At 48.2% G+C, this 25,450-nt stretch overlaps 10 protein-coding genes across 16 annotated transcripts; 3 read left to right on the top strand and 7 right to left on the bottom strand.

Annotated features, from left to right (window-relative positions):
- Positions 1–6,418: 6,418 nt before the first annotated feature.
- Positions 6,419–7,013, bottom strand: LOC112351527 (60S acidic ribosomal protein P2-1-like). The gene is made up of 3 exons (XM_024689574.1): positions 6,871–7,013; positions 6,567–6,808; positions 6,419–6,506 (listed from the first exon to the last, which is right to left on the bottom strand). Exons 1-3 carry the CDS (start codon positions 6,956–6,958, stop codon positions 6,480–6,482), a joined length of 357 nt encoding a protein of 118 aa, XP_024545342.1. The 5' UTR covers positions 6,959–7,013; the 3' UTR covers positions 6,419–6,479.
- Positions 7,014–7,024: 11 nt separating this feature from the next.
- Positions 7,025–8,023, top strand: LOC9644592 (protein FATTY ACID EXPORT 7). The gene is made up of 3 exons (XM_002984385.2): positions 7,025–7,087; positions 7,162–7,296; positions 7,684–8,023. The coding sequence occupies exons 1-3, from the start codon at positions 7,039–7,041 to the stop codon at positions 7,836–7,838; spliced, it is 339 nt and encodes a 112-aa protein (XP_002984431.1). The 5' UTR covers positions 7,025–7,038; the 3' UTR covers positions 7,839–8,023.
- A 1,014-nt stretch (positions 8,024–9,037) lies between these two features.
- LOC9644280 (protein TIFY 10c) lies at positions 9,038–10,818 on the bottom strand. Of its 2 annotated transcripts, none has more exons than XM_002984492.2 (5): positions 10,066–10,816; positions 9,785–9,968; positions 9,509–9,711; positions 9,383–9,446; positions 9,038–9,307 (listed from the first exon to the last, which is right to left on the bottom strand). In XM_002984492.2, exons 1-5 carry the CDS (start codon positions 10,325–10,327, stop codon positions 9,175–9,177), a joined length of 846 nt encoding a protein of 281 aa, XP_002984538.1. In that variant the 5' UTR covers positions 10,328–10,816; the 3' UTR covers positions 9,038–9,174. The 2 variants fall into 2 exon arrangements, with proteins under 2 accessions (XP_002984538.1, XP_024545379.1); XM_024689611.1 differs by having other exon boundaries at positions 9,185–9,307; positions 9,379–9,446; positions 10,066–10,818.
- Positions 10,819–11,002: 184 nt separating this feature from the next.
- LOC9644593 (tubby-like F-box protein 3) lies at positions 11,003–13,365 on the bottom strand. 3 transcript variants are annotated; one of them, XM_002984493.2, is made up of 4 exons: positions 12,484–13,363; positions 12,314–12,401; positions 12,118–12,259; positions 11,003–12,059 (listed from the first exon to the last, which is right to left on the bottom strand). In XM_002984493.2, the coding sequence occupies exons 1-4, from the start codon at positions 12,880–12,882 to the stop codon at positions 11,396–11,398; spliced, it is 1,293 nt and encodes a 430-aa protein (XP_002984539.1). In that variant the 5' UTR covers positions 12,883–13,363; the 3' UTR covers positions 11,003–11,395. The 3 variants fall into 3 exon arrangements, with proteins under 3 accessions (XP_002984539.1, XP_024545213.1, XP_024545212.1); XM_024689445.1 differs by having other exon boundaries at positions 12,118–12,247; positions 12,484–13,360; XM_024689444.1 differs by having other exon boundaries at positions 12,118–12,401; positions 12,484–13,365.
- Positions 13,366–13,594: 229 nt separating this feature from the next.
- On the bottom strand, positions 13,595–16,545 carry LOC9644594 (putative MYST-like histone acetyltransferase 1). Of its 2 annotated transcripts, XM_024689442.1 has the most exons (12): positions 15,977–16,545; positions 15,827–15,915; positions 15,705–15,761; positions 15,435–15,644; positions 15,316–15,384; positions 15,099–15,260; positions 14,934–15,027; positions 14,728–14,870; positions 14,461–14,659; positions 13,964–14,225; positions 13,800–13,885; positions 13,595–13,737 (listed from the first exon to the last, which is right to left on the bottom strand). In XM_024689442.1, the coding sequence occupies exons 1-10, from the start codon at positions 16,497–16,499 to the stop codon at positions 14,161–14,163; spliced, it is 1,611 nt and encodes a 536-aa protein (XP_024545210.1). In that variant the 5' UTR covers positions 16,500–16,545; the 3' UTR covers positions 13,595–13,737; positions 13,800–13,885; positions 13,964–14,160. The 2 variants fall into 2 exon arrangements, with proteins under 2 accessions (XP_024545210.1, XP_024545209.1); XM_024689441.1 differs by having other exon boundaries at positions 13,595–13,885.
- An 81-nt stretch (positions 16,546–16,626) lies between these two features.
- Positions 16,627–17,683, top strand: LOC9644595 (chloride conductance regulatory protein ICln). The gene is made up of 6 exons (XM_002984386.2): positions 16,627–16,816; positions 16,878–17,001; positions 17,059–17,185; positions 17,258–17,317; positions 17,377–17,456; positions 17,517–17,683. Exons 1-6 carry the CDS (start codon positions 16,653–16,655, stop codon positions 17,571–17,573), a joined length of 612 nt encoding a protein of 203 aa, XP_002984432.2. The 5' UTR covers positions 16,627–16,652; the 3' UTR covers positions 17,574–17,683.
- Positions 17,684–17,698: 15 nt separating this feature from the next.
- Positions 17,699–19,743, bottom strand: LOC112351504 (pentatricopeptide repeat-containing protein At4g02750-like). Its single transcript, XM_024689501.1, has 2 exons — positions 19,613–19,743; positions 17,699–19,513 (listed from the first exon to the last, which is right to left on the bottom strand). Exon 2 carries the CDS (start codon positions 19,505–19,507, stop codon positions 17,699–17,701), a length of 1,809 nt encoding a protein of 602 aa, XP_024545269.1. The 5' UTR covers positions 19,508–19,513; positions 19,613–19,743.
- Positions 19,744–19,825: 82 nt separating this feature from the next.
- On the bottom strand, positions 19,826–21,061 carry LOC9644281 (neo-calmodulin). Of its 2 annotated transcripts, none has more exons than XM_002984495.2 (5): positions 20,757–21,061; positions 20,587–20,680; positions 20,361–20,518; positions 20,166–20,246; positions 19,826–20,095 (listed from the first exon to the last, which is right to left on the bottom strand). In XM_002984495.2, exons 2-5 carry the CDS (start codon positions 20,675–20,677, stop codon positions 19,964–19,966), a joined length of 462 nt encoding a protein of 153 aa, XP_002984541.2. In that variant the 5' UTR covers positions 20,678–20,680; positions 20,757–21,061; the 3' UTR covers positions 19,826–19,963. The 2 variants fall into 2 exon arrangements, with proteins under 2 accessions (XP_002984541.2, XP_024545214.1); XM_024689446.1 differs by having other exon boundaries at positions 20,587–20,710.
- Positions 20,927–22,572, bottom strand: LOC112351469 (uncharacterized CRM domain-containing protein At3g25440, chloroplastic-like). The gene is made up of 3 exons (XM_024689443.1): positions 22,096–22,572; positions 21,621–22,028; positions 20,927–21,539 (listed from the first exon to the last, which is right to left on the bottom strand). Exons 1-3 carry the CDS (start codon positions 22,570–22,572, stop codon positions 21,072–21,074), a joined length of 1,353 nt encoding a protein of 450 aa, XP_024545211.1. The 3' UTR covers positions 20,927–21,071.
- Positions 22,573–22,618: 46 nt separating this feature from the next.
- On the top strand, positions 22,619–25,441 carry LOC9644596 (CCR4-NOT transcription complex subunit 10). Of its 2 annotated transcripts, none has more exons than XM_024689439.1 (6): positions 22,619–22,832; positions 22,885–22,971; positions 23,025–23,195; positions 23,253–23,339; positions 23,388–23,459; positions 23,512–25,441. In XM_024689439.1, exons 1-6 carry the CDS (start codon positions 22,629–22,631, stop codon positions 25,360–25,362), a joined length of 2,472 nt encoding a protein of 823 aa, XP_024545207.1. In that variant the 5' UTR covers positions 22,619–22,628; the 3' UTR covers positions 25,363–25,441. The 2 variants fall into 2 exon arrangements, with proteins under 2 accessions (XP_024545207.1, XP_024545208.1); XM_024689440.1 differs by having other exon boundaries at positions 23,028–23,195.
- The last annotated feature ends 9 nt before the right edge of the window (positions 25,442–25,450 follow it).

The raw sequence follows: 25,450 nt of genomic DNA on the forward strand, positions 1-25,450 counted from the left end.
AAGGAATTTTCCTTAGAGCTTGATTTTTCATGTTATTTTTCTTGTTAGTGTTTTAGCTTCACATTGGATCTTGAAGGTAATTGAAGAAAAGTGTTAGTGCAATGTGAATATCCGAAGATGTGGTCTTCGTGATCAAGCTTTAGATGTTCATTTTGCATTTTGCGGATGTCGGAGTTGGATGTCGAAAGTATGGGCAAAAAGATGTTCGAGGCTTAAGCATACTATGGGTCATGAGAATTTGTGTTGAGGTGAACCTATGTGAAGTTGTTAGTAGAAAGAAGTTGGTTGAGTCTTGAAAGTTTGTATCCCTGGACTGAGAGTCATTCTTTCTCTAGGATGGAAATTTTCCACAAAATTTTCTTAGACTTTTCCAATGGCTGATCTGTTGATCACTTTGCCGAAAACCATTCCATTTTCGTAAGCCAATACAAACTAGTGAAGGGGTTGGAGTTGACTTCGGTTGGCTTAAACCTTGGTAGGTAGTTTGTATGATGTGACCCAGAAGGGATGTTAACTTTTAGGGCTAAGGCAATTGAGTTGGATAGAGTCTGGAGTTAGTGTAGAAAAGTGGCCGTTGCACTTTTCCAGAAAGGTGACCCTTGTGCCTTTCTTTTGTGGCGTTATGCTTGGTGGCAAGTTGCACTTTGCATTTTGTTAGACTCTATGAGAGTAGTGAGCTCTCACTGATCTTGACTTGGTCTTGGTGGCCCTGCACCTTGGCTGAGGATGGTGATGTTCAACTTAGTTGTTTGAGTTTGAGATGTTGGTACCCGTACTGTAGTTTTGTCTATGAGGAGGTTGTGTACCGATATGGATCCATCTCATGGTCTTCACTTTAGTTTCAGCTAAGTGTTAATCATGCATAGCTAGCCTCTTCAAGGCATGCTCAGAGCTATTGGCTAAATGCATTAGTGAGCTTATTGCAGTTGAGTTGGATTCGAGTGGTCATTTAGTTTGTGCTTGTCAATGAACTTTTATCTCATACCGAAGGTATCACGTTCATGTTGGACAAGTGTATGACTAAATGACGTGAGTTTAGTGTTTGGGTCTCATGAAAGCAAGTTGAAAAAAAGTAATGGTTAGTTGCTTGGCAACTAGTGATTGCTTGTAGACTTTGTCAAGGACTGTTGACACTTGCTTCACTCGATGAAGATTTATCAGTGATGGGCTGGCTTTACCGAATGGGGTTGCGGAGGATCGTGTCGTTAGACTTACATGGGTTTTCCATGTTGGCATGTCGACTCTACCTCTGTTGATATCATTTGGTTGCATTTAGTTTGTGGTGTTGGATTTCATGGAGTCTTGGATGTGGAGATTCACTCCTTGAGGAAGTGTTATCTGTGACTGAGTATTGTTGAGAGATTGGTCTCGGATACTAAGTAAAGTATCTCTGACTTTGGTGAGCTTGGTTGCTAGAGAGCTTTGGGTGGTGATACACTCGTGCTTTCTTCTAGCTTTGTTCTAGTGTTGGTAGCACTAAAGTGATGCCTTGTCGTTGACATTGTTGATGTTGAGATTTCAGTGAAATGAGATGTCTCTCCATAGAATTGATATTGAGTGTCATTAGTCTCGATGAAAATAGTGTTGATGATTTGGCTATGACTTTGTGTTATTGGCATTCGTGCATTTACTAGTTAGCAACTGTCTTGACGTTCACATGAACTGAGTGGCAAGTTTGAGTTAGTTGTGTTCTAGACGAGATTATTTAGTAGGGGTTGAGATTTGAGCTTTTCCTTGAAAAGTGATTTAGTCATGGACTATACTAACTCTACAAGTGGGAGAGTTAGTGATCAATATTGGAATATTTGAATCCTTATTGGATTTGAGTTGAAATATATCGATCATTGATGATTCTTCTTGTGCTTGTTATGATGTGAGTTACATCTTGCTATAGATGGATTCATGGAGGATCGTTTGATGATCACTTGTTGAGCATAGCTTTGTTATGCTTAGCTTTTGGATTGATGCAGACATGCTCTTCATTAGCTTTGCATTATGAAGTTTAGATTATAGATGTGTTGAGGAGGATATTGTGGGTTGTACCATGATTTCTTCTTTAGCATTGACGTTAGTCCATGCGAGACTCGTGATCATTATTAGGCAAGACTTGGCTATAGACTTCTTCGAGCTTTTGGTTATTTGAGTTTTCATGCTCATTGTTCCATTTGTTAGGAGTTGTTGGGGGAAGGCATTTTGGCTCATTAGCTTCGATGTTGACGTTAGTCTTTGCATCTAGCAATCATTGGTGATGATTGACTATCATCTAAGATAGTTGATTATCCTTGTCAAGAGTTTTGCTTGATTATTGTTGGTATAGAATGATTTGCTGTTCTTCGGGATAGTAGATTCTTTCTTCGATGATGATTATGCATTTCTCTATTGATAGGATGATTGATGATCTTTTATGGTGGTTAGTTGTTCTCTTTGATGGCTTGTGGCTTTTCGCAATATCACATGTTCTTTGTGATTTGCTTTGGATTGGTCTCTTGGGTTTGAGACATCAGTAGGATGTTGCTGACACTTGCTTAGGCAACTTCAGTTCTTTAGTATTGTTGACCGGGATCTATTTAGATTGGCTTTTGCGATAATTGGCATGAACGAGTGTTTGTTGGTTTTACCATATTCATTCTGTTCTGTTGATCATTGCTTGAGTTAGTTCTGATAGATTGGGATGTTATTACCTTTGGGTGATACATTCGCAAGCATTGTGCTTGTTAGTCAATGATACTTTGTGTTCTTTGAGTTATCTCTTGAAAGTTGTTATCTTACTGTCTGCTATCTTCGGTAGTTAAATTTCATCATTGAATTTCCTTAATGATATACTTGCTATTGAATTTTGTTGGATGGTGCATCCTGTGTTTACCACTTATGATGATCTTGGTGGTTCCTATCCTATAATACTAGTTTATCAGATGATAACTTGCTTGGAATACTTTTGTGTCCTAATATAAGATATACTCACTGATAATTAAGACTCTAAGATATCATTGTTTCTGACTTTGATATTGTTCATCTATTGATCTTTGAAGTTTGGGCCAGTAATAGGCAGATTGGCTTTGGCACTTTGTGTGCATGTTGAAATCTTTAGTCATGGGGTAGCTACTGTCGACTGGTCACATAACCCGCCTCTTTGTTGATGTTCCTTATTCCGTTGAAAGGGCGTGACCGTGTAAACAACTCTCACTGCCTGTTTACAGTAGTCTATCTAAACCTTACCGACGGGTTTGGTTTCTTTGCTTAGGAGGGTTGGGGCCTCTGGCTTCTCTCTCTATGTCCTTGCGGGCAGGGGCATATCACACTTTTGTAGTTGGGTGACACCCAGAGCAGCAGGGGTGGTTGACTCCGTTGGTCATTTCCTTGTCGGCGACGGCCAGAAGGTGTCTGAGCTAGTAGCGCATCCGCGTTAGACAAAGAGGTTGCCTCCTAACTCATTTAAGTTGGTGCATTTCTCACATAGTGTGAGTACCGTGAACTTTTTCTGGAGTTGTTTCCTTGGCGGTATTCTAGACTCGAGTATGCATCGACGAGGACGTCGATCTTCCCTAGCGGGGGAGAGTGTCGCGCATGTGACTTCAGGTATCGAAAGTTACCTGTCGGCTAGTCCTTACGGACACTCTTACCTTACTGCCACAATGGCAGGAGGTCGGTATTGCTGAGCCCATTATCAGTCTCCACCTAAGCTAGTTGAGAAACTGGTCTTCGCGTGTGCACTTGACCAGATGAGCATAAGGAAGGAATTCCTAAGTGTCTATTTAGTCAAACATACTTGACCTGGTTAGAGAAACTCATTCGTTGACTTGCACTTGCTAGTGTTGGGAACCCCCGCAATATTGAGATTGGTCCCTCAATATTGCTAGATGATAGCTTACCGTGTCTGCCAAACACCCTCGCTATCATGCCCTTTGTGTTGGTCTCATTTCGGTCCCAAATGCTATTTATGGAAAGTGTCCAGATTTGCTCGTTTGGCATATCTACGGAATGTAGAGATTGTCCTGAACACAATGGTGTTCGTCCCGTGCCCAAATTCGCAATCTAGGGACATTCCATATTTAGTAAGTTTCGAGCTTGTCCCAGAGACTAACTCCTGATACTAAAGGAGGCTTGGGGTGAAAGCCCAAAGCGTGTGTTCCTCAAGGGGGGGGGGGCTGTGGGGGGTTCCAAATGTATAATAGGGATAGTGGGTAGGTTGGGCATGGCCGACCAACCTAAGGCATAGTCTAGCTCCCGCTTGCGTGCCTGTCCTTGTTCTGCGTCCGGCTTGGGTCTAAGCCCAAGTTCCATTCCATGCTAGTTGGTGGAGTACCCATATCCTCACGTTAGGCCACCGGTATGCCGAAATAGCGCTAGACTCCGTTTGGCTCCGTTTTGTGTGCTGGTCTTGGCATTGGGATGCTGGTTGCTCCAGGACTGTTCCAAGTCGCTCCGGGCTCCTGTCCCTACGCTCCTTGGGCTTTATGCTCGGGAGTTGCTCCGTGGTTCGGTTCTGTCACTCCTCGGCTCCATGCTTGGGAGTTTGGCACCGTTCCTTCGTTCAGTGGCCCAAGGCCCTGAACCTCAGGTTCCTGTGGACACGTGGCATGTGACACGTGGCACAAAGAGTGTTTAGGTTCCGCTTCGTGGTGTTATCCTATGGTAAATCACCATAGGATAAAGGGTCAAAACCACGTGCGCTACAACTTGGTCTTAGACTTAGACTTAGACTTGGATGTAATCTCGGTCTTAGGTTTAGTCTTTGTCTTAATTTTGGTCTCGGTCTCGGATGCAATCTTGAACTCCATCCGGACTCTATCTCAAACTCCATTTTAGACTTCATCTTGGACTCCATCTCAAACTCTATCTCAATCTCCATCTTGGATTCCACTTCAAATCCATTTCGGACTCCATTTAAGATTCTATCTCAAACTCTTTCTCAAACTCTATCTTAGACTCCTTCTTAGACTCAATCTTGACACTTGTTATGTGTTAGTCCTTCTTGTATCCCTTTCTAGAGACTTATTCATTGATTGCTTCATGTTGTTCTTTGAACACTTCATTGGGAATTCCACTCCCATTTTTTACTTTTCAAGTTGAAGCTTTTGGTCTAACATGTTATGCTTGTTAAACTCTTGCTTTAATCACTGCTATGTGGCACACTTTCAATTCCACTTTAGAGGCTTAGGGATTTGTGTTTCATAATAGTGTTTTTCATTTTCATTAGCAATCCTTGTTTGTGGACCTTGTAATGACATATAAATTCATGTTGAGTTTCACAACAATTTGGACTGCAACCAAGACATGTTTGTACAAATGTATTTTCATTTTGTTTATGAGATTAAGTTGTTTATGCAGAAGCAAACATAATCTTTTCAAGGGATATAATTTACATGATCTTTACTTCTATTCTCCTTTCAACAATTTTAGGTTGATTCTTCCATGGCTTGCTAAATAAATTCCTCAATCTTGTGCCTACCTACCATGGCAAAAGATCAAGATACTGCAAGAAAGGTGGTGGAGGAGCATCAAAGATTTTATAGCATAGGCTGGGAAAAGAACTTGAGCATCAAAGATTTTGTAGAATAGGCTGGTTTATGATGTTTTTTTGTATCAAAGTTGCATCATCATTAATTGTTTTACTCTCCAAGTATTCATGTACTTATTAGAGGTTTGCTTATAGGAAAATCTGAAACTTTTAAAGATTGCTTCATTAGGAAAGTGGCAAAAAAGAATTCAAGTTCACCCTATTTGTCCTTAAGTTAATTGGAAAGGGGTAATTACTTCCTTATGATTATTTTATCTTTATTGATCCCCTAAAGTTTTTCAAAAATCCATCATAATAATATATCCAAATCTTATTTCATGATTACATACATTAAATGCTAGTTATCATATGCAAATCTTCATCTTAACAAAAACTAACTCCTCAACTCAAACCTGTTTCAAACTCTCAACTTATGCTGGGCAATTTCTAATTTAATATAGATATGAGAAATTATCACATTCACTTTGGTATGAAGTTTGCAGTAATCAAATTTCAAATATAAAATTGTATATTCCAAAAGGATATTGAAGCATGAGTGTCTTATATTATCAAGAAAATTACATAAATTCTAATGATTTATTTCTAGCATAATATTGGCAATGGAATCCCACCTAATACTAGTGATCTAAATCACTCCACAGTAAACCAGACTTAAAACGTGATCTCAAAGAACAAACACTCCATACTTTTTCACACTCAATGAACGATGTGGCCTAACCATCTAGTCTAACTTCTTCTCCTCAAAGGCCCTATAATTTAACACTCTTTGAATCCTTCACACTATTGTGTAGCAGAATTCCTTTTCCAGGCTCACATCCAAGCCCTCCCCAGAAAAAACAGGCACTCATACAAGCTCTATCATCCCAGCCAAGCAGTCCATAGAACTTATCGCTAGCTGTAGAAGTAGTAAAACTTAAGAGCTTCGAATTTTCCATCTAGGAAGTATACAAAAAAGGCTTTCTCAGTCGAACAAGCTGAATCCCATGTCCTGCAGTAAGAAAAAGAATAATAAGTGACCGAACACACAAACAAAAAGGAAAGCACTTACATCGTCCGATTCTTCCTTTTCTTCCTTCTTCTCTTCTTTCTTCTCTTCCTCGGCAGCTGGAGCAGCGCCACCAGTCGCTGCGGCACCGCCACCTCCCCCACCGGCGGCCATCACTGCTCCGCCACCGCCTCCACCCCCGGAAGCAAATTTCTGGCTCCCCAGCTGGAGCAGCTCGTTCACGTCCTTGCCCTCCACCAGCTTGTAGAACAGGTCGAGCCTATCCTCCTCCACATCCGCGCCCACTGAAAGAGGGATTTTCGCGTCTCTAAACACAACAAACTCGATCGATCTCCAGATCTCGTACCTGAGGCGAGGATTCCCTTGACATCGTCGGGCGATGGCGCGCCGTTTCCAGCGAGCATCGCCAGGAGGTACGCCGCGACTACCTTCATGACGCGCCGCCGCAAAGAAACCAGAAACCTAGAACCCTTAAAGCCCTAATTTCTTCTCGCCCATAAACCCTAAATTCCTGATGCTGTTATCCCAGAGGCTCACGCTCGCCTATGCGGCAATCGTTGGAGGTAGGCAAGCGATCGAGGGATGGATCGGTCGATCGCGTCGGCATTTGATCGGTTTTTCTTCTTGTTTCGCGCAGTGGGCGGCATTATCGGCTATTTGAAGAGGAGGAGCGCCATGTCCTTGGTGTCTGGAATAGTCTCGTCTTGTCTCTTGGTGTATGTACACACGCAGCTGCCTGTGAATCCAGTGGTGGCTTCGTCGCTCGGACTTGGTAAGAAGATCGAAGAACTCTCGTGATTTCCTGGCTATTATTCTCTCCACTTTCTGTTCCATGGAAGACTTGGGCTTCGACTTCGAAAGCTGGTTTTGTTTTGTCATCCTTGCTTACCTGGTTTGGCTGAAAGGTATAGATTTCTTGTTTGAATCTTCGTGCTCGTCACTCGCTCGCCACGATTTTGTGAGATCATTGTGTGAGACGACTGACTTTTTCTTTGATACTGTTCTTAAGACTTCCGATGATTTCGCAGCTTGAGTAGCATCGCTGGCGATTCCAAATTCCTGTTGGATGTGGATGTGTGACTGACTGACTCGAGCACTTCTGCTCCTCCCTCTGACTTGACAATGGTTGCTTTTTTCTTTTTTTTGGTTTTCATCCCAGGAGTTTCAGCTCTTCTTCTAGTTGCCATGGGCAACCGCTTCCAGAAAACTGGCAAGCTTTTCCCCGCTGGGATCGTCGCGCTACTCTCATTTATCATGACCGGTGGCTATCTCCACGGGATCATCCACACTCGGTCACACGCCACTTATACTTAAAAACTCCTTTCGGCTAGGCTTGAAACGTTCGGTGACGGATCTCTCGCGCTCGTTATAATTTAGTTTGCCATCGTTTTCTCGCATCTCTTTCTCCCTCACGCTATGTTGGAAGAGCAGGACTCTTCAAAGCTGGATTTGAGTGATTCTCTTTCCACCTTTAAAGCTAAAGTGTCTCTCTCTGTTCAGTCTCGACGTCGTGGTACTACTCCTTGCTGGATTTCTACGGTAAGCAAAGATAAGACGCAGGCAAACAAAACGTGGGCTCGCTTTGTTTACACTATTCCCTCCTAACTGCCACTAAACTTTGCGGCGTTTTTCACATTGCAGGTGGTCAGTCGGGCGGTGCACAGGTCGCCATTGCCGAGATTTTCGCCACGATGCCAGCTCGTGAGAAATCGCAAATAATCGCCGCAAAGCGCGAGGCGTTTCTTCTCTCTTTGAGAAGTTTATGTTTGTCGCTGCTGTGCATCAACCAGGGGGATACCAACTCGCCAGCCTCCGAGAGGCACTCATTTTCCTTCCTCGGAGGCACGCTTTCTTGACTTTGTAACCTCCCTTTGTTCTTTCTTTACCTCTTTTCACTGCGAGCCAGCACGAGATCAGAGTTGCAGCCGAGACAAAACTTCTCGAGAACAACTTGGTTGACAAACTCGCGATAGAAGCCCAGCGATCACATTCCCAGGAACATTCGAGGCAGCAGCTCCAAAGGTAGCGTAATCCGGATCGCAACCTTGCAGTTGGTCAATTTGCGTATGTGATCGTTTGCTCCTTTCCGGAAAGCGAACAGGAAAAACTGGGAGCGCGAGTTTCTTCTCGGCGCGAAGGAGACAGTGACGATGATGATGGTCGCTCGGTGGGGGTCAAGTCCTTACTCGAGTGATTGTGATTTCGTGCGCATCATCTTTCGGATTTCTCGATGATAATGGCCGGCACAAGACTTGAAACACGTTTTTTGGAGCGTCCGTGACACGCTAAAAAGCGGTGGCGCGTTTGTTCCAAGGCCCCTTTAGTTTACAGAAACAAACGTGGAAGTGTTTCACTGTCGCCGTTCTCTTTAGAGAAGAGACATTTTATTTCAGTGTCAAGAGTGTATTTATTGGCTTCGACCATCTTTTCTTTATTCCATGAAAAAATTGCGTATGCTAAGCGTGTGTTTATTGGTTTCGACCATCTTTTCTTTATTCCATGAAAGAATTGCGTATGCTAAGCGTATGTTTTGGTCATATTCACAATCACAAGTGTCAAACAGAAGAAGAGAAAAGAACAGAAAAAGAACGAATCAAAATTGTCTGTGATGGTCGATCGATCAATCGATCGAGAGCTTGGCCTCGATTTTTTAGTAGATTTGGAGAAAAGACGGCGGTTGAATCATCTCCCGACGAAGCTGGTGCTGCTTCCTCGGTGGCGAACGGGGCGGAGTTTTGGGCTTGGAAGACGAGACGCTCTCCTTGTCAGACTTCGCAAAGAGTCTGAGGATCCCAAGAAAAAAAACAGAAAACACTCAGCACTAGATCTGTGCGAATCCAAGTTGTCTACTCACATACCTGTCCTTTCGCTTCTCGAGGAATCTGTGAAGAGAAGCCTTCCTCGCCTGTGGAAGATCCGCCACTGTAAAAACACCACGGCCCAGTAAGAACGACAGCCAATGAAACGAAGAATCCAAAACTTACGAGTAAAGGAAGGTATGGAGACAGCGGGCTTGGCGTCCTTTCCGGCGCTCGCGAGGAACTTTTCGGTGTGGGAGGCCGACGAGCACGTCGCATTTCCTGCCAAGATCATAATCGCCTGGGCCATATCGTCCGTGACGTCGTCAAAGACATAGACCATCCCATTGTAAAAGAGTGTGAGAGGAGCCCCTTTTGCCACCTCGGCTCTGCAAAGAAGAACAAAAGATCCAAAGGGAAGATGTGAGTGGTGGTCTCTAAAACTCTCTTGATCGATCTTACCTCTCTTTTTCCGCGGCGAGATCGCTCTGGATTTCGTAAAAGATGGGCCTCACGTCGTCGGTCGCTGCTGCTGCCTGGACACCAATCCGCTGTCGCTTGATACCGACGTCCTGGATCGAGCCCAACAAAGGCAGCGTCAACGCGTCCCCATTTTCGGCGGAGCGCGCGCTGTGACACGGCGCGGCTGCATTGAGACCAAAGAACAAATCAGCAAAGAATGATAGATGGAATGGAACTCTCTCTCTCTCTCTCTCTCTCTTTTGATATTTCACGCTTCCTACCTTTTCGCTTGAGACGCTGCTCATAAAGCTCCTTGAGATGCACGATGGCACTGGGCGGAAGCTTCTCGGAGAGTTGTATCTTGTCGGTGGAGGATTCCTCCAAGGAAGAACCGCCGCCGCCGCCACCGACCGAGAGCTTCTTTCCAAACAGCGTCACGGTGTCCGCGGCAGCCGACGATCGCCTCTGCTGCTTCAAGCCCCGCAGCTCGATGATCTGCTTGAGCGTGCGGACGAGGTCCGTCTCGTTGTGTCCCGCCGCCATTGCGCGATCGACTGCCAAGCTACCTCGGACAATAGACCAGAAACACGCGCTCTAGACGTCCCACCAGCACATCGGCGCCCGAAATATCGCACAAGCCCCCTCGATCTCTCAAATGCAGCGATCAAGATCGCCAAGAAGCCGCGATTCCTCTCAAGATCGCCAAGAAAAGCCGCGATTCCTCCCAAGATCGTCAAGAATCACACAAAGATCCCAGCCAAGAACTCGCTCTAGCCCTCTGGCGCTGGTCGACGGGCCTTAAATCGAGAAGAGGAGCACACAAGAAAAGGAGGAGAAAGAAGAGCGCCTCTTTTTTCGAAGCTGCACGCTTCCTTCCACACGCTTGCTAGCCTGTTTCCACGACTACTCCACCGCCCACACTACTAGGACCAGCCAAGATCCCTAATCCAAGCTTGCTTATACAACTAAACCCCTTGGCTATTTCTACCGTCCTTCTTCCGGACGGGAGACGAGGAATCACGACCTAGCCGCTATTCCACTCCACGGAGGGAAAGTTTTAAAAACCACGAGGTTCACTAAACAGCACGTGGAAAATGCGCTTACCTTACCCCCCCTTTATTTACATTTCACCCTTTACCTTTCACTTTACCCCAGAGCATATTCCCGACACGGGGGTCGGCTGTTCGACTCCTGTCCCAAGCAGGCACTTTTCCCACCTTTAAAAAAATATTGTACATTATATTAACTTTTAGAACTTCCCCACCCTCGGAAAAAATTTCTCAAGGTTCTTAACTCCCAAAGTCTACGAGCGAGCTCTTTTTTTCTTTCGTTTTTTCTTCTCTTTTCCTTCGCAAAAGAAGCTGGAAATCCAAATCTTCGAAAGAACGAACGAACATCACCTACCAGTCGGACCACCCAACACTTTTCGCAGCTTCTTCAACCTGTAAAAGCAATCCTTGAGCTCTCTGAAGCTTTTACGTAGGTACCTCAACCAATCTTCCCGTTCCCTGCTTTGTATCAATCCCCAGCGACGAATCAAACGCCCCTCCAAACCTTCTCTTATTTTCGTAAGAGACCATCACCAGCGGCACCACCCACCGCTACCAAGAATCACTCGCAGGCCAGCTTCGTGTCAAAGCTGCTGAGGCAAATCCCGAATGCCTGGAAAGCCGACAGCGGATACCTGTAGTCCATGGTGAACATATCCTTTCCAATCTTCCCAAACTGTAGGAGGACCTTGTCATGGTCCGCGTGAGCCTGTTGCCCCGGCTCCAGAGCGGCCACCAGCTGGAAGTTCTTCACAGAGGCCACTGTAACACGGCCCCGGAAATTGAGACACCAGCACTGGAGTTGATCGTGCCACCTGGGGGCCTTGTTCTTGAGCACAAGCGGGCCGTCTTTGCTCATCACGCCGCTGAAAGGGACCACGACTGGAGCTGTGCTGCAGTCCGAGACCTTGGATTTGGAGACCGGGAACGGAAGCTGGGCGTCTTCCAGCGGGTTTGCAAACACCGTTGGAGTGGGGGCGACGCCGCCTGGGTCCATGGCCGACGCCGGGATGGAGTGTATAGTAACTTGCATTCGCCTCGGCCCCCTCGTCCCGAGTACGTTTAGCTCGTAGGCGATGTGCGCCACGTTGTAACTCCCGGCGGGGACGCGCGGAGATATCTGTTTGGAGCCGAAGCGTCTCCCAACCCTGCTGTTGGAAGGCATTGCGCCAACGTGTGGAGGTTGACTATCATAAATCGTAAACTTGGTACCGAGAAAGTTCGATCTGTTCACAGACACAAAGATCAGACACAATGACATCCAAAAAACAATGAAAACTTTACCGTAATTTCCCAACGTATGAAGTGCTTCCCCGCGAGAAATCTTCCGGATCGAGGGAAATAATGTAATCGGTGGTTGTCGCACGCCTTACCTTCCGTGCTGCCAGGAGAAACTTCCCGTGCTCCTGCAAGCCTGCATCAAAGTCTTCCGTACGTAAGAAACCGCAAAAAAAAACATTAAAGAGTTGACTTTTCTTACTGGGAGAAAGCCCCAAGCACAAGTGATACGTCGACGTTGCCCTGTCTCGCTTGATGAAACACTGCATGGTAGCATCACGCGGCCCAGGCTGTGAAGAAAAAACAGAAAGAAAGAAAGCGAGATAAATCCATCAGAATCGTAGAGTAAAAGACCAAACAACACCACCTCACCTGTTTGAGCGATATGGGGAAGGTCAGCTTCCCCGACTGCTCGGGCGTCTTGACGAGCTCCTTGGCGATGTCTCTCCACTGGCTGCAAACCTCCGCGCACACCACAACGTTCTTGCGGGCGGGCCAAGTGTGCTCGCTCGACTCCAGCCGCTGGATCACATCGCGCAGGAGCTCCGGGGGCATGCTCGCCCATCTGCTTTGCTGGAGCACCACCACGTCCCTCACCGGCGGCTCGTCCAGCACCACGCTGTGCGACCTCGACCTGTGGTGGTAGGGGAGCCGGACCTCGAAGCTCCGCCTCGAGAGGCTGCCGATGCCATCTCTGATGTCTTGAAACTCGCGGAGGATGCTCCTGAGCGGCAGGAGAGACGATGAGGACGACGACTTTTTGCCCGACATTGGGAATCAACCAGCTGTCGCGCAGCGATTCCTCCACCTTCTTCTACAGTAGCAGCGGCAGCGCCCGGATCATTCCGACCAAAGTACACTGCCTCCGCCCACCTAGAAAATCCCCCATTCCAGGGAGTGATTATTTCAGATGCGCTGCGGGCCGCGGCGGCAGATCCCTAGCTCCTTTCCAAGATTACCGCAGCCGCGAGCCAGGAATCGACTGAATCGAAATTTCGATGCCACAAGGAGAATCTCACCGGCTTGGCGCTACGTGCTAGCGGCGGCGCGGGCCCGCGCCATCCATCGCTCTCTCGCCCTCCATTCTCTCTCTCTCTCAAACCCTAGCTCAAAGAGAAAAGGGGGAGGGAAAGAGAAGACCTACCCTCGCCCTAGTAGAGTTCTTCCCTAGTGGAGAGTGCAAAACAAAACCTGGCCACTGCTAAGATGAATGCGACTAAAACGCTCACAGAGGGGCAGTACACGCAATACGTGGGTTTTTGGGCGGGCATTTGGGCGGCCGGGTGTAATTGCTGGCGCCAGACGATTTCTCCGTGACGTGTCAGAATCCCGCCACGTGTACGCTACCCGTGTGCCGCAACGAATATGCCTTGCTTATATGTAACCTTTCAATCATCCACTCGAGACAGAATATGCTCTATTCGAAAATTTGAAAATGATCAATCGGCCGCTTCTGGACGATGCTCCTATGGTGGTGCTGAAAAACCTTAGAAATTGATGTATTTGAATAGGAAAGTACCATGATTTGTAAGAAAAATATGATATAGGACTTGGCACAAACACCACTATCTTCATTATATGCTCAACCAAGCGTGACTTGATGATCTTGATGATGCATCTATAGACCTGGAAACACTCAATTCACCTCAGGCAGAACAATTGTGCCGCCAACAAGAGGCATTAGTTACCCCAAAAACAAAAGTGAATAGCGCTCAAGCCGAGAGAAGGTAAGCTAGAGGCCTCGAAGAACAGTCCTTTCGAAGCATTCTTTATCCTGATAAAAGCGAAACCACACCGACGATTAATTTCAACAGCTTAGATGGATTAACGAAAACTTTCGTCCTCCACTTACCTCCACTGAATCGTGGCGAGTCGAGGACGATCCACTTCAAAAGGCCCGAGCTCTGGAAGTCAAACTTAAAAAGCCACAAGGCAGAAAGAGGAGATAGAAGAAGAAAAAAGAAAAAAAAAAAAACCAGTGTGCATCAAAAAGAAGGGATATGAGCTCACGAGCCACGAGCCAAAGACCTCTTTTTACCGGATACTCTTCTATACACCTGAAGCCTTATGCGCGGCCTTTTTCGAACTATAAGTTTTCATGAGGCTTCCATCTTCTGTCAAAAAAAAAAAAAAAGTAGATAAAGATCATGGTTAAAACAATGCACCAATGCCCCCCACACCCAGGTGCAAGTCTCTCTGCCTAACTCGCATATAAATACATACAGCATTAAGCTAGCAGCAGCACACAAATTGTTAGAAGGAACCTACAGCCTACGTCCTGAAAGACTGAAAAACCTCACCACCAGGACTGCAAGCAGAAACCACGACTTACAGGCAGTTTCTACCCACCCTGCTCCTTATATGGTGTCCAGATTAGCTTCGAAGGGTCCACTTCTAGCCCCGAGCGTCCAGCCGCCTTGAGGTGCCGGTCCAGGAGTTTGGGGTCCGCGCAGATCACGTACTGCCCCTTCCGGTACTGGATCAGCTCTAGCTGCTGTAGCGTGTTGATGACATCTTCACTTCGAATTGCTGTCATATCAGTTAGCTCCTGTGGAAGTGTCACACCAATTGTTTTAGAAAAAGGAACTATATCCAGCAGTAAACAAATGCGCATACCTTAATGGACACATTTCCCCGATGCTTCTTCAAGATGTCGAGTAGGACCCTCGTCCAGTATCCCCTGTAGCTCAGGAGTCCGAGATCCGACAATGGCCGCTCCGGTGTCCCGACTTTGGTTTCTTTTTTCGAAAGTTCGTATGCTGCCAAAGAAAACTCGGCCGGTGTTAGCAGGCGCAATAAGATCCCAAGAATATAAAACTCACAGAATGCAATTAAAAATTTGCCGTATCCTTTCCGTTGGTAAGGCGGCAGTGTCAAAATGCACGCCAAATTGTAACCTTCTTCAGAGTGTTTTTCCTAAAGTAAGAAAAGAAAAGCGGAATAAATTAGTGGAAAGAACAATTCGAAGGGTAGGCGATATTGTTTACCTTTGAGAAGTAGCCAACCATGTGGCATCCTCGATCGTCACATTCGCAAAGAATGTAAAATAGAAAGAGGTCTACATCATAATACAAGGTCTTGTGGTCCAGAAAAAGCTTTGCTAGATAGCAAAGGTTTTGCGAGTAAACTTTGTTCTTTCTCCCATCCACCTATTGCGCGCAAATTGTTAACACGTCACTGGAGACAAGACAAGGGATAGCGTACCTCAAACATTGACAAAGATCCATTGCGATAGATTTCGTCACCGGGAGGATGCTTCAGGTCGCATTTTCTCTGAAACATTAAATGACTTGAGAATTAGTACAAAACGAATCAACAGTTACCATGTGCCTTTGGAGCTGCTCTTTACGTTTGACGAAAGCAAGACAAAACTCGCAGAAGAAGAGTTTGTTGCAGTCACTGTACTCTGGAGGGAAGGGAGAGAAATACCATGTATCAATCTCATATCTTCCAAGTTCTATTTTTCCGATGTTCTTGACTTTAGTTATCTCCTCGTGCTCCCGGAGACTAGCTGCATCAAAATCTTCGTGCCCCTGCAACGAAAATAAAACCAATCCAGAATTTCAAATTAGAACTTGGAAATTCGCACTCACCTCCTCAACGTGAGTTTCGTCAATCTTGCGCTTCTGATGTCTAGTCATCTTCAACCCCTGGATCCAGAAATTCCAAGAAGAGCTTAAGACGGTCGAGCAGAAAACAAAACACTCTCACGTACCTTATCTTCAACTTTCTCTACAGCATCAGCTTCGGTGGCATCAAGGTTAAGCTGGTCGAGTTTAACCCATTCGTCTAGCCTCCGATTAACTAGAATCACAAACAGGTAGACATCAGCGAAAAGGAAGCGAAAAGAAAGAGGGAAACTTACACTCTGAGTAGTGAACGTAGTAGTGGTACTCATCGTTCACCTTCTTGCGCTCTATGATCGTCACTGGATGATACTTATCGTCCCTCCATCTACAAGTCAGCTTCGTCCCTACCTCGAGCGGCAAAAGCACTCGATTCTTCCGCTTCCGGCAGCTGCCGGCGTCCTCCCCGCCGCTGTCAAACATCTGCATGGAGCCGCCGCCGCCGCTAAGGCTGGGGCTAAGCGAAAGAAGCCGTCCATTGCTGCCATTGCTCCTCAGCGGCTCCTTGAAATCCAGGTCGCGCATGTCCCCCAGGTCCTCGCTGAGATTCGTGACCACGGGATCGACGGGAATGCCTCCCCCTTTCTCAAAATACATCGAGGAGCCATTGAGGAGCTCCGCATTCTCGTCACTGCCTACCGCCAAATCGTCCAGCTCCAGCGGGGGAGGCGGCTCATCCGGATCATCCAGCCCCGCAGCCTCCGCGTCGAGCTCCGCCGACGGCGCTTCCGCTTCCTCCTCCATCCCAGCCAGAGCTGCCATTCCCTAAGTCCTCAGCATCGATAAAACCCTAGCCCTAAACCTAGCGCCATAGCCAGATAGTTTTTTGTCCACGTGGACGCCACTGAGCATATCCCTAAGAATATTCTATTTGGGGTTTAGGGCTCAGGGTTTCCTTATAATCGCGCTCGATCGATGAAGAGCGGTGGTCTCGTCGCTGTGCCAAACCGCGGCGGCGATGGCGCGCCGATTCTGGACGAGGCCGAGGGCGAGAGCTTCGCGATGCTGCAGCCGTTCGTGGGAATCGTGCTTGGCGACTCGGATGCTCAAGAATCCGGGACTCTCTACATCACGACGAGGTAAATCTTCGTGATCCCCCATTCTCTTTTGAAATTCTTTTGAAATATTTGATTCCAACAGGAGGCTCGTGTGGCTGAGTGATCGCGACATTGGCAAAGGCTATGCTGTGGATTTTCTTTCCTTGTCTATGCACGCCATCTCCAGGGACCTGGAAGCTTATCCTTCGCCTTGCGTGTACTGCCAGGTATGTTTTCAGGGACTTTGCCTCCTTGGAGTAGAGTGATTTACCGTGTGAGTTTAGATCGAAAACGGTGACGACGAGTACTGCGAAGACGATGAAGAGGAAGAAGAGGATGAAGTTGCCAATGGCGACGCAAATCTGTCCAAAATACGAGAAATGCGGCTTGTGCCACAGGATCCAGCAGTGTGTATCCTTTTTTCTCCCAGTTGCTCGTAGATGAATGGTGGCCAGACTGGTTATCCTTGACGACGAACTGTAGTGGATAACATATTCCAGGTCCTCTGCGAGTGTGCTGCCTTGAATCCCGATCCTCAAGGAGGTATAGTTTTCCCTTCGTGTTATGCTCGTTGTTTTAGTTTCTGACTCGATGTTTCATAGAACGAGAAGGCGAGGGCGAGTGGTTCTTCAATGCTGAAGAAGTGATGGCAAGCGAAAATCTGGAGCGTGGAATGGAAGGGGTAAAAGTTTTCATCTATTTCCGTGCCTTTCTTGTCTAACATGGTTCCTTCGCTTCACAGTTAGAAGTCCAGGACTCAAGGTTTGAGGATGCCGAAGAAGATCCCGAGGATGAGTAAACCATCTCCATTTTTAATTTCTCTTTCTTTTTCCTTGCTAAGCTAACGCTTTCTAATCGACCGATTCTGTACAACACTTTCTAGCTCAATGCTACACGTTTTGTATCAAATGGTATGCCCCGGTTCTAGAGGTACGTGTTTGCAAGCATCACGTAGGACGCAGGACTCTTTGGATTCAAGCTGACGAGACGGTCAGTAGCTTGTGCTGCTCGATCCGTGTCTTTGCAATTCCTGCAGGCACCGAGCAGATTCTTCCAGTCGAGCGCATCCGGCACGAAAGGCATGTTTTGCAGAAGGTCCTCCGCGTCCTTGAGATGACCCGTGCGAGCAAACAAGTCAAGCACACACCCGAAGTGCTGCTTGCTGGGTTTCAAGCGGTGGTCAACACTCATGGAAGCAAACGAAGAACAGGCCGCCCGAACGTCTCCCTTGTGGCCGCAGATCCGGAGGAAGTTTATGAGCGAGATCTCATCGACGAGGAGTCCATTGTTCTGGCAGGAATGGAAGAGCTCGACACCAAATTCCGTGAAGTTCTCGTGAGTGCAAGCCGACAGCATCGTGTTCCAGGCGACCAAGTTGTGATCCGGCATGCGCTCGAAGATCTTCTTAGCGATCTCCAAGTGACCATTCTGGACGTAGGAAGCCAACAACGCGGTCCAAGTTATAACGTTCTGAACTGGCATTGCGTCGAATAAATCCCTCGCCTCTTGGAGGTATCCTTTCTGTCCAAACGCCGATAGCATCGTCGCCCAAGAGATTATATCCCACTCTCTCATTTGATCGAGAAGGCATTTTGCTTCCTCCAGATGCCCAGCTCGGGCATATGCTGCGAGAAGAGTGTTCCACGATAAAATATTTGTTACGTGCATAGAATCTATAAGCTGCTGGGCCTGACGGTAATCCCCGTTATGGGAATATGCCGTCAACATTGCGTTCCACGAGACGAGATTGTGCACGGGCATCGAGTGAAACAGCTTAGCAGAATCTTCTATATGCCCGTTGACGGCATATGCCGTCAGCATCGTTATCCATGATACCAAATCCCGCTGCTTCATCGTGCTAAAGATTCTCCTCGCGTCGGTTAACCTGTTGTTCTGCGCGTACGCCGCGAGCATTGAGTTCCACGACACAATGTCCCAACACTTCATGCAAATAAAGATTCTCTCAGAAAAACACAGATGCCCATTTTGGGCATAAGCAGACAACAGAGAGTTCCACGAGATCAGATCCGTCTCTTGCATGGAATCAAACACCGCCTGGGCCTCTTTAAGGTTCCCATTCTGCGCATACGCGGAGAGAAGCGCGTTCCACGACGTCAAGTCTCTCTCCGGCATTAAATCAAACGTTTCCTTAGCCCTCTCTAGATACCCGTTTTGAGCATACGACACGACGACCATCGTCCACGATATTAAATCCCGCTCCACCATCTCACAGAAAACTCTAGCCGCGTTCTTGGCACGCGCGTTCCTCGCATATGCCGAGAGAATCACCGTACAAGACACCAAGTCCTTCTCCGGCATGGATTCGAACACCCGCTCGGCTTCCTCCAGATGCCCGGTTTGGGCATTAGCGCTAAGCATGGTCGTCCACGACACTAGCGTCCTTGCGGGCATCCGGTCGAAGAGATCTCTCGCGGAATCCATGGCTCCATTCTGGGAGTAGGCCGTGATCAACGCCACCCAGGTGTAGCAGTCCTTGGACGTTGTCTCGCGAAACACGCGGGCGGCGTGCTCGGGACTTCCACACCTGCCGTACAGTTGGATCACTAAGTTGGACACGAATGTATCATCTGCGAGTGACACGAGGCTGCTGATTTTGACGACAGCTTGAGTGGCGGCCGCGATGCTCTTGCTGCACGATCTGGCGAGCTCGATCGCGAAGCTTCGCTGGTCTCTAATTTGCTGGTGGTGGTGGTGGTGGCTTTCAGCTAGCATCGCAACCTGGAACTCTCACGAGAAAAGCGAAAAGCTATCAGCAAGCCTGATGCCAGTCATCACTAAAGAGAGATTAGAAAACGCAAAAAGAATCTCGCAGTGTACCTTTAAGGAACTATTTGATCTTTCTTTCCAGCGGGGCACCACCTAGAGGACGATGACATCACGAAACATTTAAGAATAAAGTACCTCCAGGAGGACGGAAAATGGATTGGCCGGTTGGTGCGACGAAACAATGCGTTTGACCCTCGCCAGAGATTTCAAAGATCTGCGCGTTCGTCAAAGTTCGACAGCGAAAGCAGGACCAAACACAGCGGAGGAAAGTCATGACACCCAGCCAGGAAAGTTTGCCAGGAGGGGTAAAGAGCTTTACAGACCAAAATCCGAGGACGCCCATGCGGGCGATTTGTCGCGCAGAGCGCCTGCGAGTAATAAGAGCTCTGAGAGTTATCTAGCTTACTTGGCCATCATCTTGACGAACTCGTCGTAGTTAACGTGACCGTCGCCGTCCATGTCAGCCTCGCGGATCATCTCCTCTACCTCCTCGTCGGTCAGCTTCTCGCCCAGATTGATCATCACGTCCCTCAACTGGGAAGAAATTCCAGTCAGTCAAAAAGGAAACGAAAAACAAGACCAAGAATCCATGTCTCTCACAGACCTCCGCGCACGAAATGAGTCCGTTGCGGTCTTTGTCGAAGACTTTGAAGGCTTCCTTGAGCTCCTCTTCCGTGTCCGTGTCCTGGAGTGATAGGAAGAGAACTTTTAAAACACTTGTTCTTTCCAGCACGCGAGGCGAGAGAATGCATAAAAAAGCATGCTATCACATCGAGGAGGAGGTAGAAAAGATTGGTACCTTCATCTTCCTCGCCATGAGATTGAGAAACTCCTGGAAATCGATGGTGCCGTTGCCATCCACATCGACCTCGTCGATCATCTCCCGGAGCTCCGCCTCCGAGGGATTCTGGCCCAGGGAGCGCATCACGACCGCGAGCTCGCTCGTTGTAATGCAACCTAGAGAGGCGACCAAGGAATGTAGCCCAGTGGAATCGATTGATTCGCAGGAAAATATTTCGCGTTACCATCACCGTCTTTGTCGAAGAGACTGAATGCTTCCTTGAATTCTTTATTCCGCTCCTCTTTCTCGCTGCTGATCACCCCCTCCTGCATCATGCCCTGAGAGAATCGCGAGACCGCCAAGAATGTCTGAGAGAGAGAGATCGGAGAGAGCAAAAACGAAAGCAAATGTTACCGGCACTGCTGCTGCCGCCAGCGCAAGACTAAAACACCGACAATCCAAATGGATCGATCGCCAAGCGCCTACGATCGATCCAAGGCGCACAAGGGAAAATGCAAGAACACAGAGAATCAGGGCAAATGCGCTCTCGAAGAACACGAGTAGAAGAAAACACACAAGCTAGCTAGATCAACGGCCTCAATTTAACCACCTCCAACGGTCAAGATCTGCAGCGTAGCACCGTCCGATTCACGCACTGCCAGACAAAGATACCAAATCCTGGGCCGTTGGATGACCCTCACGTGAAAGCTTGTTTGGACGATCCACGCGTTACGTGGACGCTCGGTTGGACCATCCAAACCGTTCATACTCCTCTCTTCGTTTCCGGAGCTTGGATTCCAGGCGCTTCTTCTTCATCCTGTGCCGGAGAAGGAACTCGCGGATGTGTTTCAACTCTTTCCTTTGCTTCTCGCCCTCGACGTAGAGATACTTTTGATCTTCCTCGCCGGAGAGAATCGCCCCTTCCTCGTCGTCCTCGTCGATCTCGTCCGACTCGGTCTCGGAGCAAGGATCGCTGTCGTCCTCGAAATCGTAGGCGTCTCCCACGGCCTTGAAGTATGGCTTAACTTTCCTCACGGGAACGCTTCGCACGGCCTCGTCCTTGTACTCGATCGCTTGCATCTTTCGCTTCTCCTCGTACTCTTTTTGCTCCCTGAGTTGCTTGAGGTTGCGCTCTAGAAAGTCGACGTATCTCAGCCGGGCAGCGATCGACTGCTCGAGCACTGCCTTCTTCAAAGCCTGGAAAAACCAGCAAACCAAGATGAACTTCAAACGAAAACGAGACAAAGAATGGAAAAAGAGTGAACTATACTTACGCACCGCTCGCTTGGTGAGAGTGTTCGGAGGGATGAGCTTCTTCGGCTGCTCGTAGTTCCTTCCTCGATACAAGATGATGGTCTTGTCCGGGAGGATGTCCACAACGATCCCTCCACTTAGTTTCGCCAGTTCTTCCGAGATTTCTTTCACTTCGTCCATGCTGAAAGTGTGGCAGTCCATTCTCACTGTCTGGTGTCTCTTCCAATGCATATGCATGTTTTCGACGGTACCACCGTAAACTCCACGCTTCCCGACAGGGACGTAGTTCTTCGACTTTTGGCCGATCTTCTTCAAGTAGTGAAGCTGCTCGGCAGTCAGGACTTCTGGATCGTGGATTGAGGCGGACAGCGGCGGTTCTTCCAGTTTGTACTTCCTAAGCTCCAATTGCTTGTAGCCAATGATCTTGTAGGCCTGGCACAAAGAAGGAATTCCTAAGACAAGACAGATGTGTAAAACGAAAACTTCAAGAGCTACTCACTCTTTTGATCTTAAGCTCGATTCTTTCCTCCTCGTTCTTGGGCTGCCTATCGTAGAACGCTTGCCGCTCCTTTTGAAGCCTGTTCTTGATCTTGGACTTTATCTGGTCTTTGATCATCGCTTTCATCTCTCGCCTCTGTGGTGAATCGCCCGGTGGAAGCATTGCGAAATCCCTCCCCAAGGCGGCCCGAGGCTTATCCTCTGGACTGAGGCTCCACGAATCGTCAGAGCCGCATTTGCGCCTCCCGCCAAAGAGCTCGGCCATCTTCTGCTCCTTCGTGATATAAGTCCGTCCGAATCCGCCAGAGGGCCTGGCGCCCATCGATTCGAAGTATCGCGCCTGGACATACCTGTGCCAAGATCGCGATCGCCGAGGAGGAAGCGCGAGAATGCGGGCAAATAATCCCATCAAGCGCGGAAGAACCCTAACCCTTTCCAGAGGTTTAAGATTTTGATCCAACGGCCCGGAACAAATCATAGAATTGACGGCTGTGGGAGCTTCAAGGGCTGGGGAAGATTGAGAAAGCCCGGGCTATGGAGGGAGAGAGCGAGGGCGAGGTCTCGATGTCGCAGAGGGAAGCAGGGATTTCGCCAGTGGTTTCTCCAGGTGATGAGAGCGGCACCAATGCGGGCTCGGCGCTAGCGAAGGAAGCGGCGGCTCTCTACGAGAAGAAATCCTACCAAGAATGCTTGAGCCTGCTCCAGCAAATTCTCGCCAAGAAGGAGAGTGATCCCAAGGTAGCGTGTGTGCGATTGATCTCTGGAAGCGCTCATCTCTCTTTGTTTCTAGGTTATTCACAATATCGCATTGGCAGAGTTCTACCGGGATGGCTGCACAGATCCCTACAAGCTACTCGATGTTTTGGAACAGGTTAAGGTAAGAAGCAGTGCTTGTGAGAATTTACTTCGATTTAGCTCCGAGAGATTTAGCAGAGGACATGCGAAGAGCTTGCTCGAGCTGCCGACGAGCAACTAGAAGGAATTGGGAACAACGTTACTAGTCCGAATGGTTCTACTACTGGGAATACCATCGTCAAGCCCTCCCCTCCAGAAGGATCCTACATTGAAGATTACGATCTCTCCATTCCCACCTTGAATACTGTAAGCTTTTTTTCATGTATGCTTTGGAGTTGCGTCTTACGTTTTCTTTTTTCACAGGCTATTGTTTACTACCATTTGAAGCAGTATGCTTCCGCTTTTCATGTGGTAGAGCCTCTTTTTGCGAACATAGAACCCGTCGATGAGGTGAAGTCCCAGTTGTTTAAATTGCTCTCGTTTGAGTTGGATTTCCAGAGCTGTGCACTACAAATATGTCTCTTGATGCTGGATATTGCATTAGCCTCTCGAAAGGCTGAGAGTGCCGCGGTAAGTTAGTTTGTTTGATCTATCGCTTGTTTTTCAACGTTTTATTGTGCAGCTCGTACTGCACTATGTAGAAAAATCTTACGGACTAGGACAATCCGGCCTGGAGAACGCGGCAAATGTCCAGCAGTTGTCTGTGGTACCTCCAACTTTAGCAGCGTCATCTGCTCTTGATGGGAAGTATCTGGGCATCACTTCATCCCCTGCACCTCCTCTCGTGACAAGCCCCATTGGCGAAGGCTCCTCCTTGACTCAGGGCTCTGGAGAAGAGACGTTCGAAGAGGATGCTCTTAGTATCGGGTTGGAAATCGATGGCTCTCACAGCGTTCGAAGCCTACCGACTAGAGTACCGGCGATCGAGAAATCTCATCCGGCTCCCGGGACGGAGCTTAAGCTGCTGATGCATCTCTACAGGGTGCGGTTTCTACTTCTGACGCACTGTTTGAAGACTGTGAAACGGGAAGTCAAGTCAGCTCTGAACTTGTCGAAGGACAACATCACTGCGCTGCTTCTCAAGGCCCAGTTGGAGTATTTGCGTGGCAACTATCGGAAAGCCATGAAGCTTTTGACGACCTGCATTGCTCGTGCCGAGAATGCCGTCGTTCCTATGATCCTCTCCAACCTCGGCTGCGTTTACCATTATCTGAGGAAGGATCAAACGGCAGCGCTGTTCTTCGCCAAGGCCTTGCAAAGATACTCATCCATGAGCAAGGAAAGGCCTCTGAAACTCACGACGTTTTCGCAAGACAAGTCGCTATCAGTCTACTACAACTGTGGGGTGGTCCAGCTACTCAGTGGGAATCCCGTCATGGCTTCACGTTTGCTGCAAGAATCATACTCGATGTTCTACACCAGGCCGCTATTCTGGCTTCGGCTCGCGGAGTGTTGTATATCAGCGCTGGAGAAGGGGCTGCTCACAGATGTTTCAGCCAGGAAGGAAGAAGTGAAAGTAGTGGTGGTCGGAAAGGGGAGGTTTCGAAGGCTGGTTCTTCCATCCGGCGGCTCAAATCCATCACTGGTGAGTGGCACTCAGCCAGACAACGTGGACGGAGTTTTTCCTCAGGATGGCAAAGAAGGGAAGCCGATCACTCTCTCGATGGCGATAGCAAAGAGATTTTTGCAGTACGCGTTTCTTCTGCTGGAGCGTGATGGAAAACCGGAAGAGCTGGCTGCTGGTACTGAGACTGAGGCTCTGGTGATGGGAAACTCCGAAGTTTCACCAAGCAGCGGGGCACAGGAAGGAAGAGATGCTGCCTCGACGTTAGCTTCGTTTACTGCCGAAGAAAAGCTGGAGGCAGCGATGATCAGAGTTTGCGTGCTAGTGGACCTGGCCTTTGTGGAGCTTTGCCTGGAAAACCCGCTAGCGGCTCTAAGCAACGCCGAGGCAGCGCTCCAACAGCATCACGTCACGAAGGCTTACAGCTTTCTCGCGCACGTCTACGCCGCCGAGGCCCTCTGCCTGCTGGACCGGATCAAGGAAGCCGAGGGGCATTTGGAGAAGTGTATGATGGATTGGACGAGCAGCAGCGGTGATTTCCTAGAGGAGGACACAGCAGCGGCAACTCAGAAGAACGGTGATCACAACAATGGCGACGCGAGCAGTGGTGGCGAAGATGGAAGCTCCAGGAACCTGAAGGAACAGATGAACTTCGCGAGGTTCACGGGAACCCAAGCTCGCGCGTCGCTCTACGTGAACTTCGCCGCGATTCATGCGATGCAAGGGGAGCTCCTCCAGGCCAGGCAATGCGCGCTCCAGGCTCTTGCCATCGCTCCCGGGAGTAGCATGGCTGTTCTAGCGATGGTTTACGTCGAGCTCTCGCAGGGAAGAACCAAAGAGGCCGTGACGATGCTCAAGCGCTGCCGGCGATTATCAGTATCGAGGCCGGGCGCTCGCGCTGGAATGTAAGAATGGGAATTTTTTCTTCTTCTAGGGCGATTTCAGCTGAAAGAAAACGGTGGAGAGAAATGTGGGGTCATTTTCACGTGAATTTGTT

Source organism: Selaginella moellendorffii, unplaced genomic scaffold (genome assembly GCF_000143415.4).
Source record: "Selaginella moellendorffii unplaced genomic scaffold, v1.0 SELMOscaffold_62, whole genome shotgun sequence".
NCBI lineage: Eukaryota > Viridiplantae > Streptophyta > Lycopodiopsida > Selaginellales > Selaginellaceae > Selaginella > Selaginella moellendorffii.

Bases quoted from the DNA above. Each gene is read 5' to 3' on its own strand.
- LOC112351527 (XM_024689574.1), bottom strand. From the start codon at position 6,958: ATGAAGGTAGTCGCGGCGTACCTCCTGGCGATGCTCGCTGGAAACGGC. The intron at 6,809-6,870 runs GTACGAGATCTG...TCCCTCTTTCAG, and splicing joins CAAGGGAATCCTCGCCTCAG to TGGGCGCGGATGTGGAGGAG. The intron at 6,507-6,566 runs GTAAGTGCTTTC...TTCTTACTGCAG, and splicing joins AAAAGGAAGAATCGGACGAT to GACATGGGATTCAGCTTGTT.
- LOC9644592 (XM_002984385.2), top strand. From the start codon at position 7,039: ATGCTGTTATCCCAGAGGCTCACGCTCGCCTATGCGGCAATCGTTGGA. The intron at 7,088-7,161 runs GTAGGCAAGCGA...TGTTTCGCGCAG, and splicing joins CTATGCGGCAATCGTTGGAG to TGGGCGGCATTATCGGCTAT. The intron at 7,297-7,683 runs GTAAGAAGATCG...TTTTCATCCCAG, and splicing joins GGCTTCGTCGCTCGGACTTG to GAGTTTCAGCTCTTCTTCTA.
- LOC9644280 (XM_002984492.2), bottom strand. From the start codon at position 10,327: ATGGCGGCGGGACACAACGAGACGGACCTCGTCCGCACGCTCAAGCAG. The intron at 9,969-10,065 runs GTAGGAAGCGTG...GTCTCAATGCAG, and splicing joins GCAGCGTCTCAAGCGAAAAG to CCGCGCCGTGTCACAGCGCG. The intron at 9,308-9,382 runs GTATGTGAGTAG...TGGGATCCTCAG, and splicing joins CTCGAGAAGCGAAAGGACAG to ACTCTTTGCGAAGTCTGACA.
- LOC9644593 (XM_024689444.1), bottom strand. From the start codon at position 12,882: ATGTCGGGCAAAAAGTCGTCGTCCTCATCGTCTCTCCTGCCGCTCAGG. The intron at 12,402-12,483 runs GTGAGGTGGTGT...TTTTCTTCACAG, and splicing joins TCCCCATATCGCTCAAACAG to CCTGGGCCGCGTGATGCTAC. The intron at 12,060-12,117 runs GTAAAGTTTTCA...GTCTGTGAACAG, and splicing joins TCATACGTTGGGAAATTACG to ATCGAACTTTCTCGGTACCA.
- LOC9644594 (XM_024689442.1), bottom strand. From the start codon at position 16,499: ATGGCAGCTCTGGCTGGGATGGAGGAGGAAGCGGAAGCGCCGTCGGCG. The intron at 15,762-15,826 runs GTACGTGAGAGT...TTCTGGATCCAG, and splicing joins TAGAGAAAGTTGAAGATAAG to GGGTTGAAGATGACTAGACA. The intron at 14,660-14,727 runs GTATGCGCATTT...ACACTTCCACAG, and splicing joins GGGGAAATGTGTCCATTAAG to GAGCTAACTGATATGACAGC.
- LOC9644595 (XM_002984386.2), top strand. From the start codon at position 16,653: ATGAAGAGCGGTGGTCTCGTCGCTGTGCCAAACCGCGGCGGCGATGGC. The intron at 17,318-17,376 runs GTATAGTTTTCC...GATGTTTCATAG, and splicing joins GAATCCCGATCCTCAAGGAG to AACGAGAAGGCGAGGGCGAG. The intron at 17,457-17,516 runs GTAAAAGTTTTC...TTCGCTTCACAG, and splicing joins TGGAGCGTGGAATGGAAGGG to TTAGAAGTCCAGGACTCAAG.
- LOC112351504 (XM_024689501.1), bottom strand. From the start codon at position 19,507: ATGCTAGCTGAAAGCCACCACCACCACCACCAGCAAATTAGAGACCAG.
- LOC9644281 (XM_002984495.2), bottom strand. From the start codon at position 20,677: ATGATGCAGGAGGGGGTGATCAGCAGCGAGAAAGAGGAGCGGAATAAA. The intron at 20,519-20,586 runs GTAACGCGAAAT...TCGCCTCTCTAG, and splicing joins CTTCGACAAAGACGGTGATG to GTTGCATTACAACGAGCGAG. The intron at 20,096-20,165 runs GTCTGTGAGAGA...ATTTCTTCCCAG, and splicing joins GACTCATTTCGTGCGCGGAG to TTGAGGGACGTGATGATCAA.
- LOC112351469 (XM_024689443.1), bottom strand. From the start codon at position 22,572: ATGATTTGTTCCGGGCCGTTGGATCAAAATCTTAAACCTCTGGAAAGG. The intron at 22,029-22,095 runs GTGAGTAGCTCT...TCTTTGTGCCAG, and splicing joins TCGAGCTTAAGATCAAAAGA to GCCTACAAGATCATTGGCTA. The intron at 21,540-21,620 runs GTGCGTAAGTAT...TGGTTTTTCCAG, and splicing joins ACACTCTCACCAAGCGAGCG to GCTTTGAAGAAGGCAGTGCT.
- LOC9644596 (XM_024689439.1), top strand. From the start codon at position 22,629: ATGGAGGGAGAGAGCGAGGGCGAGGTCTCGATGTCGCAGAGGGAAGCA. The intron at 22,833-22,884 runs GTAGCGTGTGTG...CTTTGTTTCTAG, and splicing joins AGAAGGAGAGTGATCCCAAG to GTTATTCACAATATCGCATT. The intron at 23,196-23,252 runs GTAAGCTTTTTT...CTTTTTTCACAG, and splicing joins CCATTCCCACCTTGAATACT to GCTATTGTTTACTACCATTT.